The sequence below is a fragment of the Rhododendron vialii genome, chromosome 11a, assembly GCF_030253575.1.
Source record: "Rhododendron vialii isolate Sample 1 chromosome 11a, ASM3025357v1".
In the NCBI taxonomy this organism is placed as follows: Eukaryota; Viridiplantae; Streptophyta; class Magnoliopsida; order Ericales; family Ericaceae; genus Rhododendron; species Rhododendron vialii.
In genome coordinates, this window is record NC_080567.1 from 35,782,698 (window position 1) to 35,798,652 (window position 15,955).

The window sequence follows — 15,955 nt, forward strand, 5'->3', positions numbered from 1 at the left end:
AAAAAGGAGGTCATGCATGACCATTACTTTTTGTTTCTTTCTATCCCATTTGCCTATAAAAGTAGAGGTGAGCAAAAAATTCGTCAAACCATAAATTCAGTCCAAACCAATCCAAACCGAATGATTTGGTTAGGTTTTTCAATAGCGTGGTTTGGTTCTGGTTTAAAAAATTTAGAAACCGTGTTAAATGGTTTGGTCTGTGGATTTATATTAATAGTTTCAGTTCCAAACCAATCCGATCCATATATAGATATAATATATATATTTATATCTATACTTATAACTCATTTAATTTAGATACACCTAGTATACATGAAAGTTATAATCAACTAATTTTTTAAATTAATAATTTATTCAATCCACCGTCTTATTCATTATTCATTTACTACCAAAATTATTTAGTATAAATTTCTATATATCACAAGATTCACAACCCATTCCTATAATCTCAATAGCACATAGTATAGATATATAATGCTCCATTTAGTGAATATTGATTCAACGGCTCAATTAATTCCTAAATTTTTCTATAAATAAAAACCAATTCTTAGTTTATCTCTGCAATTTTGAATACTTTAAATAGTTTCCGAAGATGATATCTCAATTTCAAGTAAACCGTGGTTTGACACCGAAACCGAACCGTAGTCTAATGGTTTGGATTGGTTTAGTTCTACACTTTTTTTGGGTTGATTTGGTTCTCCAAATACATAATCTTTACTCGAGCTCGGCCCCTATAGTATCGAGGTGTTCAAATTTGGTTTGTTAACTAAACAAAGCAGGAGCCTTGATAGATGAGTCGATTCCACTTACTCAACTGCGGCTACGATTACTAAACTAGCTTTGAGACGTATGTTAACTAACGTGCAGAGCAGAGCCATGACTCCAACAGCAAACAACTTTGCACGCAAGTTTGCAGCCCCAGCAAAAACCACACGAGAGCAAAACACGCAATTCTAGAATCAGTCGCTGCTCCGTATAACAGAATAAGAGAACACATGATCGAGATAGTATAATATTGTGGCATCGACACAAATTAACCGAAGCAGTTCACATCCAAAATTAAAAACCATGACAACAAAGTCTCAATTAAGAAACACAAGGCATGTTTAGAGATGCCCTTTAAAAGACATCTCCAAAACAAACAAGCGAACCAACTCAGTGCCCTCAATTCCCAGATTCATAACAGCCCGAAATACCTTCCATTATCAAGCTGCAATGTATGAAATCTAGATCAAAACTACCAGAAGACAGGTTTTTCAAGTATGCCACAATGCAATAACTTGGGTTGCCAACTATAAGAAGACAGGCTTTTCAGGTATGCCACAATGCAATGCTAACGATCCAAGCCGAGCTGACCCCCTTTGAAGTGTTCAAGCTCAGCTCATTCAAAACTAGTCTACCTCAAGTTGAGCACAAAAAATCAAACTCAAGCTCAGCTCGAGTATATACTGACTAGTGAGGTGTTCAAATTCAGTTTGATAACTAAACAAGCATGCTAGGAGCCTCGATAGATGAGTCAAAGCCTTTTCAAATGACTCGAGCTTTATTAAACGAGCAGAGTCACAACTAACTCGAGCTCAGCTTGATAACTAAACGATCTCAAAACTCGAGCTTGAGTGCGACATGTTTACAAACAAGCTGAGCAGAGCCCATGACTAGAGCTGCGAACAACTCGGTACGTTTGTAGCCCTAGCAAAAACCATACAAGACCATTTCCGAAAGTTGATCAATGGCAAAAAAATCAGCAAAACACGCAATTCTATAATCAGTCACAGATCTGTATAACACAATTATCGAACATATAATCGAGATAGAGTAATATTGTGGCATCGAAACAAATCAACCGAAGCAGTTCACATTCAAAATTAAAAACAATAACATCAAAGTCTCTCAATTCACCAAAACGACATAATCATCCTCTAGGATTAATAACATAATTCCACAAAAAAAAAAAAACTAAAATAACAGAATAATAGGAAGCATATGGGAAAATGAAGTTTAACGGTACAATTTATGGAACTTCTTCGGCGCACTGCCTCGGATCAGCCACAAGCAGCATCCTATCATACCTAACGAGGATATCCTTAAATCTCCTTCTTCGACTACTCATAATCTTTTTCCCGCTTTTGTTACATGAATGTAAATCTTGTTACAACAGTGTATTTCTAAGGTGCTATTCCACGTATTCCTCATTCTTTAGTTGCAGCCTCCTTCATTTGGTGTAGGGCATCTTCAAAGCACTTTGCTAGAACTTGTGGGTCAGGTATGATATCTTTTGCCACTAGTATTTGCATATCAACTCTTCCTGCATAGCTCAACATGTGCATTGTGATTGCCTGCACCATCACCACCAACAACAAAAACATATAAATAGCCATATTATTCAGCCTATTCAGTAGACTTTATACTCCGTTTAGTTTGACAAAAAACACTTGCTGTGGCATAGCTTTAATTCCACCAAAAAGGGTTTTCTGGTTTGGTAGCAACCCTGAAAATAAAGCAAATGGAGGATTCCTGTGGCACTTTCAACAAAGCAAATGGAGGATTCCTGGCTTCAAGAATGATCGGATGGAAAATCAGGGCGAGTTTCAGAAGTTTTACATGGGGTAGGCTAGTGTTATTCAACCTCAGATACTTTACAGTATTGCCGGCAATTGTAATTTCCTCTTTTGGGCCTATCACATTTGAGATAGTAAAGGTTGTGTTGCAAACAATCCTGTAGTTAAGCCAGCTTGCAACCTATATGAAACCAACAACAAAAGCATCAGTAAATGAATCTCTCTCTCTCTCTCTCTCTCTCTCTCTCTCTCTCTCTCTCTCTCTCTCTCTCTCTCTCTCACACACACACACACATGCGTGCACATCTAATTGGAAATGCACCTGTGGTCCAAAATAGATCATGATACACTTTTCCCCGTTGTAAGAGAATTGAGCCTCCAAAGACTGTTTCTTCTGGTCCATCATTTGTTTGGCTATCTTCACATACTGTAGAGGATTAGCTCCACCTTGATGATAATAAACAGGTGCGAGAAGCATACCAAATTTGTTGCCCCACCGAATTCCTGAATCGCCTCTCATCATATCCGAAAGTTCCTGATCATATATAGCCATTCATTTCAAATTGAAGTTGAAATATGGAATGCCCATTATGCATCTATTTCTTCTTTTATGAAAGAGAAAAAGCTCCAAAAGAAATTAGGAAAGAGAAATGAATGGACCTGTAATCCTGATTGTTTCCTCAAATTAACCATGGCTAGTCCCGTAATTTGAACACCGTCTTGAAGAGCTAGAAAAGATCAATGAACTCAAGTTTCTTAAGATGTGATTATTGAACCAATGTGTTTCTTATTTTTGCGGTTTTGTTTGGGTTGAAAATGTTATGGAGATCATACTACAATTTACCTCTTGGGGATCGCAAATCCAAATATCTTGATAGACCAGATGAAATTACGCCAATAAGCACATCGTTAATAGTCTGCATTTGCACAAGAACAGAATTAGAAAGATAAATGAGAATGAGTTTCTAAAGCTTTAATTAGAATGTTTGTAACAATGAAGTCTCCGCACAGTCCACAGTCTGCACACCCATGATATAAAAACGAGAAAGTTCATAACATCATGATACATGTGCTTGAATCACTTGCATACTCCATGCAAGGATGGAGCCGGTGGAAAGTACTAGCGGCAGTCACCACCACAATAGTTTTAAAAAAATTATATTAAAATCAAAAATTTATCCCATAATTATACATGCCCGCCACCTGGGGCAGAGCTAGGATTTATAGGTAGTGGGGTCAAATATAAAGAGGTATACCTGATTTGTTTTTCTTTGGTTAATTTTTCCAATATATGAAGGGCGGTTCTAGCGCAACGGTAAAATTGCTCTATTGTGACCTAGAGGTCACGGGTTCGTGTTGTGGAAACAGTCTCTCTGTTTGCAAGGATAAGACTGCGTACATCAACTCTTTCCCAGACCCCGCAATAGCGGGAGTCTCGTGCGCAGGATTTGCACTTTAATTTTTTCAATATATGTGTAGTCAAATATGCAAAGCATCATGACAAATTAAGCCTGTCCTAGGAAACAAATTCACTCAGTGGGGTCCTGTGACGCCACTTCTCAGTATGCCCCAATTTATTTGCTATCCCTCTTTCGGGCTTCAACTTATCTTATCAATCAGATTCATAGTATTATTCGGAATTTTGTTTGGAAAGGGGGCATCGGGGAAGGGTGATCATTGGAAAAAAAAAATGGTCCTTTTATGTATTCCTAAAGGTTTGGGTGGGTTGGGTTTCAAAGATTTGCGACGGTTTAACTAAGCTAGCTTTATTAGCTAAGATGGCTTGGAGGTTTTGTTCAAAATCCTGAGTCGGTTTTCAGCAAGGTGATGCTTTGTAAAAATATTGTAACAAGTCTCAGTTCCTCGGTGTAAAACCAAAATCCAACTCTTCATGGAGGTGGAAGAGTATTTTTTGGGGTAGGGACCTCTTAATTAAGGGTTTGAAATAGGAGTTGGGGGATGGGAAGTCGGTTGACCCGTTTCAGGATCAATGGATTCCAACGATTGCAAATCCTTAAATGTGTCTGTTTCGGCTGCAAGATGGTTCAACAGTTTCAAAGTCTCAAAGTCTCAATTCAAGATGGTCTGAATTGCCAAACGGTTGAACGGTTTAGGTGTAGTCAAGCGGAAGAGTCTATCGGATGAGCATTTTATATATATTTGACTGTCCTTTCTCTGAACTTTGTTTGGAGAGGATCAAATCTGAGTTTCAACTTTGACATGGGCATTCCAGTTCGTGTGGCCGAATATGGTTGATTGGGTGTCAGCAACAATGGCGGAAGCTAAGGACTGTTTAAATGCTATCCAATGGTGTCTGCAGCAGGGGCTTTCTAATATTGTGGTGTTCATTGACAACTTGTTGCTCGTAAAATTTCTGAGCAAGGATATACCGTCCTTGATGTGTGGCTTACTTCTCTAATTTCAAATATTTTGTGCATGGCTAATAGGGGATGGCTCGATTTGTAATTCTGTTATTATATGAATGCAATATTCCAATTTTTGAAAAAAAAAATTCTGTCTTTAAAATAATGCTACTAGATTACACAAGATTTGTTAATTAGTTGAACTTACCGCTTCGGCAACAGCAATTTTCACCACCTTCATATCATCCAACCAAAACTTCGCTGTGGCAAGCTTCCTCGGCCACAACTCCACCCCAGCACCGCCACTCACAGCGGTCTTCTTGTCTTTAATCCACAAAGCCCTCAACACGAATTGCACAATAAAACACAACCCCATCAGCATTCCCACCACTACCTTCCACAACGCCCTCCTTCGTTTCACCCGGTTTGACGACGAATTAGAATAAGTACCCATTGAACCCATACTCAACCTCCGATCCGGTTCACCGGCCCTCTGACACCACTCCTGAAGGATCGACATTAGCGAAATCCCGTCCCCCAATGCGTGGTGGATCCGAAAAATAATGCAATTGTGAGCCTTCAATAGGTGTACCTGAAGTTTTAAATTGCAAATGCATTATAGTATTATTCAAAGGAAAGTAATTCTTTTTTCAGGGGAGATCTTTGCATATGTCAGAAATATCAGGGGAGGTGAGTGAAAGTTACCCAAATATCATTGACCTCTCTTGTCTTTGAAGCTATTATCAAGATTCCTCATTCCGCTAACTTTTCATACAAAAACAATAAATTGGACTGTGAAAACACAAAAATGCCCTAGCCTCTCTTTTACCACAACTCTAACCACCTTTATCACCCTTCTGCATTTTGGTCATTTATTATCTTATGTGCAGGGCAGCAGGGGTGGAGGCAAAAATAGATCTATTAATTTTTTATCGCAAAAACAACATAATCCTACGAAATGAGGGTATAGTTTTTTGGTATATGTTGATGAGTAATTAAGCAATGAAAATGTGTAATTGTTTTTGGGTATCAATAATTAACCTTAGAACATGTGTGTTTTCTTTAATATTAAGTATGTTGATGGATGATTTACATACAAAAATGTGTCTTTTCGGTTATTATGAATAATTAAACTTAATTAAAATACTTGTACATTTGTTATTCTATTAATTACTCCGTTCCCCCTATAAAGATAGTCCATTACTAAAAAAACGTGATATTTTTGGATAAAAAAATAATAAACTTCTGTGCATAATTTCTAATATTTCTTGAAGTAGTTCTTTAATTTGGAACACCAAAATTAAAAACAGGACCTCCCACAACGGCTTGTCGGAGCTGAGAGGCACCGAGACGGCGAGATCGGCGACGTAGTCGTTCACCGCTTCTTCATCGGCGGCGTCGGAGACGGGGTCTTCGACAACAATGACGTGGCGGGGGACGTCAACTTGGGTTTTGCGCCAGTGTTCGCGACCGTGGGAGTCTCGGACCAAGAGGCTGGAGAATCGGGGGAGCTGGATCATGACGGAGTTGGCGATTTCGAATGTGACGGCCGCGACGTCGATTGGGTTCTCGCAGCCCATGATGCAGTGGACTATTTGGTCGGTTGTGAGGAACAGCCGGCCCAGCGGGCTCAGTGGCTCGTCTCTCTCTACTTCTGAGTAGCCCATTGACAGAGAGAGAAGGGGGGTTTGATAGTCGTCCAATAGAGAGAGAGAGAGAGAGAGAGAGAGAGCGGGGGGGGGGGGGGGGGGTTGAAAAGTCGTCCAATAATAAAGAGAGTGAAGAGAACTGGCTAGTAGTAACATTCGTCGGTTGGTCCAAATGCATTAAATGCCGGTCCTTTCATCATCAAAACTCACTTTTTCTGTTGATTCAAATGCATTAAATAATGATTGAGTAACGAAAATTATAATTCCACATTTATTAACACATCTAATTACACACTTCCTCGTAATAGGGGTGAGTCTCATACACACTGAATGTGTAATGTGTGCGGGCTTCACTCCGATAAAGAGTGTACCTATACAAAAAATCAGCTTGGCCGGATATTAATAGGTATGTCAAAAGTTGAGTTTATACACGAAAAAATGGACCACTGTGATTTATCAACTGTTTTTAAAGTTAAACTATTCACGGTCGTCTATTTTTTTGTGTAAAAACTTAACTTTTGACATACCTATCGATGTCTGGAAAAGCCGATTTTTTTGTGTAGATACATTATTTTTCTGACCCTACAAGATGTAAGGTTCAAATTTTCAAAAAAACACGCGAAGGAGCCCCACACGGGGGCTGTCCGGACAGCCCCTTATCCGGATCAACCGGAAAGAACTTCTTCTCTAAATAAATACTCCATGCGTCCCCTTTTTAAATTTCAGTATTCTATTTTGGACTGTCTCTTAATAAGTGTCCATTTTATAAAATTAGTTGGTACATTTTTTATTTTGCCCCTAAAAATATATTTCATTTTAAAAAGTTAAGTGAGTAAAAGTATAATGATGATGTCTCTGTAGAGGGTAAGTAAAGAAAATAGTGGTAAAAGTTAATGTGAAAGATGTAATGATGATATTTTTTTAATAAGTTAGAGTTACAAAATGAGACACTTAAAAAGGGCCGAAGGGAGTACGAGTTAATATAAGTTCAAAATAAAAGTTACTAATTTGTACTCCCTCCGTCCCAAATTGGATGTCAATTTTTGATATCTGTGTCAATTTCAATTACTTATATCTTTCAATATGGATCTCAAAATATATGCAATATGGATCTTGTTTGATAGTTCTTGATTAGTTCTATTATACAAAGTTTTCAAACTCATGAAAAATATTATAGATTGAAAGATATAAGCGATGAAAAATGACACGAGTTTCAAAAATTGTCATCCATTTTGGGACGGAGTGAGTATTTTAATATTTTATGAAACACTAAAATTACGAACAGAACCTCCCATAGCGGCTTGTTAGAGCTGAGAGGCGAAGAGACGGAGAAATCAGCGACGTAGTCGTTCACAACTTCTTTGTCATTCACTTCATCGCCGTCGCGGGCGTCGGAAACGGGGTCTTCGACGACAATGACGTGGCAGTCGACGTCTACTTGGGTTTTGCGCCAGTGTTCGCAACCGCGAGAGTTTCGGACCACGAGGCTGGAGAATCGGGGGAGTTGGATCATGACGGAATTGGTGATCATTCCAGCTCTGAGGGCCGCATAGTCTATTGGGTTTTCGCAACCGATGATGCAGTGGATTATTTGGTGCATTTCGGGTGTGGGGAACATCCGGCCTGCTGGGGTTAGTGGCTCGTCTCTCTCTACTTCTAAGTTGCCCATTGTGTGTGTGAGTGTTTAATTTGTGTGCGTGTGAGAGAGAGACAGGGGGAGAAAAGGGGTTGAATAATCGAACCATGATTTTCCCTATAAATAGAGACTCTGACTATAGCTAGGGCTTGTTCGTTTGTAGTACTCAAAATTCTTGTGCATGATTTTAATAAATTTTTTCTATTTATTTTTCTCTATTCATTACATTTTAAAATTTCCTTCAAAATTCAAACCGAACAATGTCTGGAGTCTTAAAGTCAACTTTCCAAATTAATAAAGAAGTGATCAAAAGATAAGAAAAAGTTTACCAAAATGCGTACATGTGTATGTACATGAATGTTTCTAGAAGTTCTCGAAATATATCTCCTCCGCAGTTACATTTGCAGCTTTTTTTTTGAAGTACTAGTAACATGATAATTTTCTCGTAATAACAGTACATAGGGGGTTCTTGGAGGTTTTTGGCATTTTACATCTTGTGTTCGTGCATTAGGCAATTCATATTTGTTTTTCGATCAATAATGGAAAAGAGCATAAAGCATACGTCAGACTTTGTTCCAATTTTATCCGATGTTCCCGTTTAATATGCACCTTGATTGTTGTGCTCCCACTGGATAATAGCAAGAGAGTGAAGAATGAATGATCCTTCAAACAAAAAGAGTGATTGACGTCATTTCCTTTTTAGGTGGGACAGTTAATTAGATCCCATCGGCTCCTCCGCTCAACCACTACTTCCGTCCTTTTACTGTGGGACTGGTTTATCATAAAGGCCATTGAAAGCGATGAGTGATTTTTGTATCAAGTATGAATAATAATCTAAAGCGGATCAAAAATAATAATAATAATAATAATAATCTAAAGAACTGAGAAATTGCTCGTTAAGAAGGAAGTTGAAACTAAATTGGCGCCCATGTGATTGTCAACTCCCAAATATTTGGACGCTGTCATTCTCATCCAAGACTGAGATCAACAATGTCCTTGTGCCAGACTTGGCGCACATGATTGTCGGCTGCCAAATATTTGGACGCTTACATTCTCATCTTGGGCCAAGATAACACACCCTTCTTTCTTGGTACTTCGGAATATTAGAAAACTGAACAAACAAAGGGTTTTGCATCAGATGTGCGAGCATAAGTATTACATTATAGACCCAATAAATGAGAGCACTACCTTTATCAAGTAATTGCCTTATTTTAAGCCAATCCCAAATCATGATCTCCCTAATCGAGAGTGGTTAGCACATTGGTTTGCCTTTCTGTAGATAAGGGTTAGCATGGTTTCTGTCCGGCTCAGGATAACATACGCATCTTGATCATAACACTCTGGGGATGGTTCATCGAGTTTCTCTCATTGATCAGACTCACAACAGTGAGAATCAGATTCAATAGTGATGTAGGACACGCTTTTCTCCAGAATAATTGGTAATCCTGTGTATATTTCCCAAATTTCAACTTCCAAGCTAGACTCACCCACAGCCTTTCCATAATATCCAAACATCCATTATCCATTTGAATCTCTGAAAATTCCTCCAAATCGTGCATTCCGATTAGATTGGTACCAATATCCATCCGTATTGAGTTTGATTTTTCCTGCACAAGATGGTACCAAGTGAATTGGTGTGGGCCGTGAGAAGCCGTTAGTAAGAGGAGATTTGAAAGCCTGCACAATCTCATTAGCATAGGAAATTATTACCGTTGAACTAACCGATACCGCAGGACCAGTATTGTCAAAAAAAAAAAATTGTTACGGTCTTCCAAATTTGCCAAGGGGTGACATAAAACACAATGTTCCAAGGCAATTCTTCCCCACTAAACACATTCTTTTTGGATTTTAGAGGAAATGAAATCCAATCACTCTCAGTTGTCGGGCTTTCAACTCTTACTCTCCACCGACGGCTTTTATGAGTGTATCCCCAAAACTCTTTTGACTTGTCACATCATATAAGCCTTCAGAGCTCTTGTTGGCAATTTGTTTTGCAGAATCAACAGCAAAAATGTCTTGAACTTTGCCGGAAATTTTATTTTCCAGAATCAACTCCAGCCTTCCAAATCTGTTTCCTTTCTGTTGTTCAAGTCATACGCAGAAGCAGTGGAGAACATACCACAAGAAGATCCCATCCAGCAGGGATGATCAGGAGATTGAGAAAACATGGGAAGATTAATACCATGAATAATAGAAGTAACTCCATCATCAATAGTGTGAGCTATAGTATCCAAATTCTATCTCCCATTCTCAATAATTCGAGAAACTCTTCGGTTAGAATTCACATGATTTCCGGGGAAACTCTGAGCCAAGGGTTTGCTATCACACCACCAATCTTTCATATATCGGCCGATTTGCCATCCCCTTTAGTCCATTTAATACCAGCATCAAGAATAGGTTGGATATGAGAAGCAGGTCTGTTACTGGGCCAGGAGATTTTCCATCGATCCAAGCTTGGATATAGGAGAGCAAGGTTTTGAACCTGATTCCAATTGACAAGGTGTATTTTTCTTTTCTTTTTTTCGGGGTATTACCCAACAAAAAGTTTCTATTTAAACGATCGAGTTGATTACAAATGCTCATGTGGAGATGCATAGAGTAGCTGAGGATGGTGGGTGAAACAGATTGAACAAGGGTGGCTCTAGGGCCGGCCCAAGGTATTTGGATGCCCTAGGCCAAGTGGTGGAATAGTGCCTACATAAATTTTTTAATTTAAAAACAATAAACAAAAATACTTATCTATATATAATTTTCATTCATACTATTCAATATGGTAAATGTTAATGTAATTGGCAATTTCCGGATGCGACAAACCGTTAAAGTCTGTATTTATTCTTTTTCCATTTGGGTTTGGGAGATGATTTTATTTTGTCTAGATTAGATACTCCGCCCGTTGGTTCAAGAGTTGATAACAAAGGCCGTGCCGTGCATTTTGCTTGGAAAGGTATATGCATCTCATGTGCATTTAGCTTAATATTTTTCCATGCATCATTAAAGGTTTTCAATGTCTTAATCTTTTATGAAATATCATGTATGCACTAACCTTATATTATTGGCCTTGTTTTATTTGAAGGGAAATTTTGTCTAAGGCCTTTTAAGTGCTTGCGCCTTAGTAGCACCTTACCGGACTAAGGCCCTTGCACGCGTGTTAAGAGAGCCTTAGTAGTGCCTTAGCCGAGTAAGGCCCTTGTGCGCGTGCTAAGAGCGCCTTTGTAGGGCTCTCCAGAATTTTTCTTGCTTGGTCATATATAAGCTTGTTTTTCATTATTCTAGGGTATACAAAAGTGATATAGCCCACTTTAGAGAGAAAACATTATCTCTTTTGCTCTTGTGCTTTCATTTGCATTTGGATGATTTGAATCTAGCATTCAATCATCTTTGTTCAATCTAGAGAAATACTTTCTTGATTCATGTATTCTCTCTAGGTTGATTATTTTGCATAAAAATCTTCACTTTACAAAATCCATACTTTCATGCCTATGATACTACTTGGCCGGATGATACCGGAGCCGTGGTGAACGGAGATCGAGGCGTTGGACTCGTGGTGGCTATGGGATCAAGAAGGAGTTCGGGGAGCTACATCAAAGTGGTGGAGTTAGGATAAGCTTTTGGGGTAAAGTTGTTATTCCTCTCTAAGCACTTTGTAAACCTTTTGATCTATAGCAACTTTGGTAGTTAGGCCGTGGTTTTATGCTTAGGGTGTGATTGACCCTAAGTAGTTTCCACGTATATCTCGGTGTTTGAGTTCTTTAGATTAATTGCTCTTAACTTATATTATTAATTTGAATAGCATTGGCATGGAGTTTGGATAGTAGCTTGAATTGTTTAAGTTGGTGGTTGAGTTAATTTTAAATCGGTCATCCCATTCACCCCCCCCTCTGGGACTTTGTAGTGCATTAGATAATTTCAGTAAATATTTCGGCCTTAATGATTTGTGCGGTTGCAATAATATTCAGTGCACTCAGGTTTGAATCACAGCAGCCCTAATTTGTGTGATAAAAGAAATTTTTTTCTGCAAAAAGATACTTCAAAAAATTACCCTACCAAGATTTAAACCCAAGCATCTTATGTGAAAAAACAAACACTTTACCACTTAACCGCCAAAGAAGTTTATATTATAGTTGCACAAAAAAAAAAATATACTCATCTAGGAAGGGGTGCCCCATTTTTTACCCAAAATGTGGAGGCCCAAGGCGGCAGCCTCTTGGGCCTCCCCATTGGGCCGGCCCTGGGTGGCTCTCCCCGCAAGCATAAAAGTGTACGTATTAGACTTCCAACTCGTCGATTTGTTTTTCATTTTCTCTCAACAATATCTCTTTAAAATGTTGTTTACTCATGACTCTATTAGGCAATCGCTGGTGCACCACATAATATATGTACAGGGACCACATATCTAGACGTGGATGATTTCGCCACCTCACAATACGTAGATGGAAGTGAAAACGAACAGTATTTGATTAGAGAAAACACGCATTTTCTCAGCTCTCAAACAAAAGTGTATCCAGAAATTAGCCCATCATTATCGCAGAAATTAGCATATCATACGCATTCAATGGCGTACGTGTTCTCTATCATGAGCTTTAAGTGGTTCCTCATCTACCGGGCAACGTGAATAAATGTTACAGTCAGAGGAAATGTACGAGAACTTAACCAGCGTTCATCATGAGAAGCTAGCAATTGACATAGATTTATTGTTGCTACAAAGACATGTAACCGAACAAGGAGTGACATGGACGAGGGGGCTCTGCTGTGCCATGAAGCACAGTACCCCTACCCACGCCCCAAACGGTACCGTTTTGGAGGAAAAAACATCCTTAGGTTTTCTATTTGCAATCCTATGGAACAGAAACGTGATTATAAGAGCCCAAGATATAAAATTTAATAATGTCTTTTTAGAATAATATGTTCAGAATAATAAGATTTTCGCACTTGTTCAAACGGATTAAAAATTGGAGTACTTAATTTTTTTAAACTGTTTATATATTAAAAATACAGTTAACTTGAATTGTATGGTGGACTTTTTCCATGAAACAGAGCCCTCTGTATCTACCTATTTCAATTGTATTAACTTGAATTGCATAAATTTTCCATGGATCTTGTGTGACCCTTCAATGATCTTAAGATTCGTTCGTCTTGGTCTATTTGAGATTTTTCAATTTTAGTAGTACTCAAAGATGTTTTTATCATCTTTCGTTTCTTTTCTGAACAAATCGAAGAATCTGACGTATCAAACTCATCCTTGGCTGCACGTTTGTTCAAACATTGATATAAGTAGTAATCATCATATTGGAATTCGAGGTATGAATGGAAAACAGCCTTCAAGACATGGGATGGGACTTTTTGAGGCCTATCAAATGCTCCTAGTGCTTTTAAAAGGACAATGAATCTGGTGCTTCAGCTTGATTACGAAGAAGATGCAAATTGTGTTAAAGAGTATATTCATCAGAACATAGTTTTCATGAATGCATTAACAGATTACTGAAATTGAAGATTCTCCTTATTCAAATATCGCAAATTATAGGGTTTTTTTTTTTTAATTCTTTGTATCATGTCTTTTATTTTCTAGTCTATCCTCACTGTTTTCAGTGTCTTTTGGTCGTACTAAGAATTATTGAGTCGTCCAAGGAGCCTAACCATTTTTTCGTAGTCATTGTTTTCATTTGACGCTAGCTTTGAAAATCTAAGTTTATATTTCCTATGTTTGGAGGGATGTTCCAATAAATCCTATATAATCCTTTGATATGAATATATTCGGTAGTTTCTAGTGTTGAGTTTAATGGCTTTTGGCTTGCGAGAGGATGACTCTTGTTTACTCTTATCCTTCGGTGGATTCCGATAGGTTGCGAGTTTCTTTAAGCCCTGTATGGCTGTATCCCTTGTGCAGCTTTCCAAATAAAGACGTGATCAAAATGCTTTCGTGTACGTGTCTATGTACATGACTGTCTAGAAGAAGGCAATCGCTGGTGCACCATATAATATACGTACGTATAGGACCACATATCCAAGACGTGGATGATTTTGCCACTTCACAATATGTAGATGGAAGTGAAAACAGACAGTACTGATTAGAGATAAAAACACATTTTCTCAGCTCTCAAACAAAAAATGTATCCAGAAAATTAGCCTGTCATTATCGCAGAAATTAGCCTATCATACGCATTCAGTGGCGTACGTGTTCTCTCTAACACGAGCTTTAAGTGGTCCCTCGTCTACCGGGCGACACGAATAAATGTTACGGTGAGAGGAATATATGAGAACTTAGACAGTGTTCATCATGATAAGCTAGCAGTTGACATAGACATGTAACTGAACAAGGAGTGACATAGGTAGAGTGAGGATAGCAAGCTTAATTTAGTGTCCATGGTGTTGACTTCTGGGGCTACGGTGGCTCCCATCCTCTTGAATGAGGATTTGGCTTATAGGAAATAAGCAGCCCAAATCTGTTTCGAATCTCTCCTCAACCAAATTCCATCTTCTCAGTCCTCTTCAAAGTCATCTCAAAGCAGCCATGGAGTTGATTAGCTGTGAGCATGGCTTGTGAACAGTTTGGTAAATTGGAGCCTCTGGATCTTGTATTTGACTTACGTATCTCAGTGTGAGTGAGATCTTTGAGAGGCTGGCAATGTAGAGATTATAGAGAGAGTGTAGTGAGTTGAGAGAACTCCCTTGTAAACCTTGTCTCCATATCAGAATATTGGTCTGATTCCTCCATGGATGTACCCGATTTTGGGGAACCACGTAAAACTATGCGTTGTGTGTGTTTGGTTTTTTTATCCTTGGGGTAGCACACAAGGTACACCTCATCTCCAACTTGAGAACCGAGATACCAATGGAGTGCTAAAGCATGGTTTCAATAAACATTTCCGTGGTGTAAACAGCAGGGTTCCCCCATCCAACTCCTGTTACCGCAACAACTACCTGACTATCTATTACTCACGACCCAATGGTGAATCCTCAACCGATTTCCTGGCAGGAATACTAAATTTCTAGTAGAAAGCACAACAATATATCTACTTCTTGCACCCGATACCCATAATCGTGTCCAGGTAACAGAGATTCTAAAATGGACGACTTGTAGGGGAGGAGAATGGAGGACATTTGGTTAAAACGGATTAAAACTCAAGGATACCAGGAATATATAGCAGTTTCACAAACAGCACAGTATTAGTACTACTGGTTCAGAACTCCAATTTCACAATCGCAGTAACTTTACCCAAGGGGAAGTGACCATGGTTGTCCCTCGACATCCACTACTCGGGAAAATTACCAGCCCAAAGAATACAATCATGATCCCAGTACCTCTACACAAAATTTACTCAACAAAATAAGAACATACAACCCTGAAACACCCGACACTCCATGCGATCAAAATAACATGAAAAGGGGCTGCGGGGCTACTAACTGCAGGCTATTTGGCAGAATTCTAACTACAACAGAACGCTAAACAACCCTGTCAATCTTCGATCTACCTTCTTCCCATTAGAAAAAGCACTACTATGGTAAACGGAAACCAATTTCCTAGAGTTCACCGAGTAAGCTTTACAGAATGGCTGTGAATTTTGCATTAAGCATACTATTTCAACAAGAAAATACAAAACAAATGCCAATTAAGAAACACAAGGCATATTTAGAGAAGCCCTTTAAAAGACATCTTCGAAACATAAAAGCGAACCAATTCAAGGCTCTCAATTCCAAGATTCGTAACAGCCCGAATTCCATTATCAGGCTGCAATGTATGAAATCTGGATC

The 15,955-nt window shown here is 38.7% G+C and overlaps 1 protein-coding gene and 1 long non-coding RNA gene across 3 annotated transcripts in view; one reads left to right on the top strand and one right to left on the bottom strand.

Annotated features, from left to right (window-relative positions):
• Positions 1–15,955, top strand: part of LOC131308236 (uncharacterized) — a 28,517-nt gene that overhangs the window by 3,378 nt on the left and 9,184 nt on the right. The window lies entirely within an intron of this gene.
• Positions 1,812–6,683, bottom strand: LOC131308235 (wax ester synthase/diacylglycerol acyltransferase 11-like). Of its 2 annotated transcripts, XM_058335105.1 has the most exons (7): positions 6,235–6,683; positions 5,130–5,513; positions 3,403–3,475; positions 3,219–3,286; positions 2,881–3,093; positions 2,602–2,739; positions 1,812–2,336 (listed from the first exon to the last, which is right to left on the bottom strand). In XM_058335105.1, the coding sequence occupies exons 1-7, from the start codon at positions 6,586–6,588 to the stop codon at positions 2,190–2,192; spliced, it is 1,377 nt and encodes a 458-aa protein (XP_058191088.1). In that variant the 5' UTR covers positions 6,589–6,683; the 3' UTR covers positions 1,812–2,189. The 2 variants fall into 2 exon arrangements, with proteins under 2 accessions (XP_058191088.1, XP_058191087.1); XM_058335104.1 differs by having other exon boundaries at positions 1,812–2,739; positions 6,235–6,641.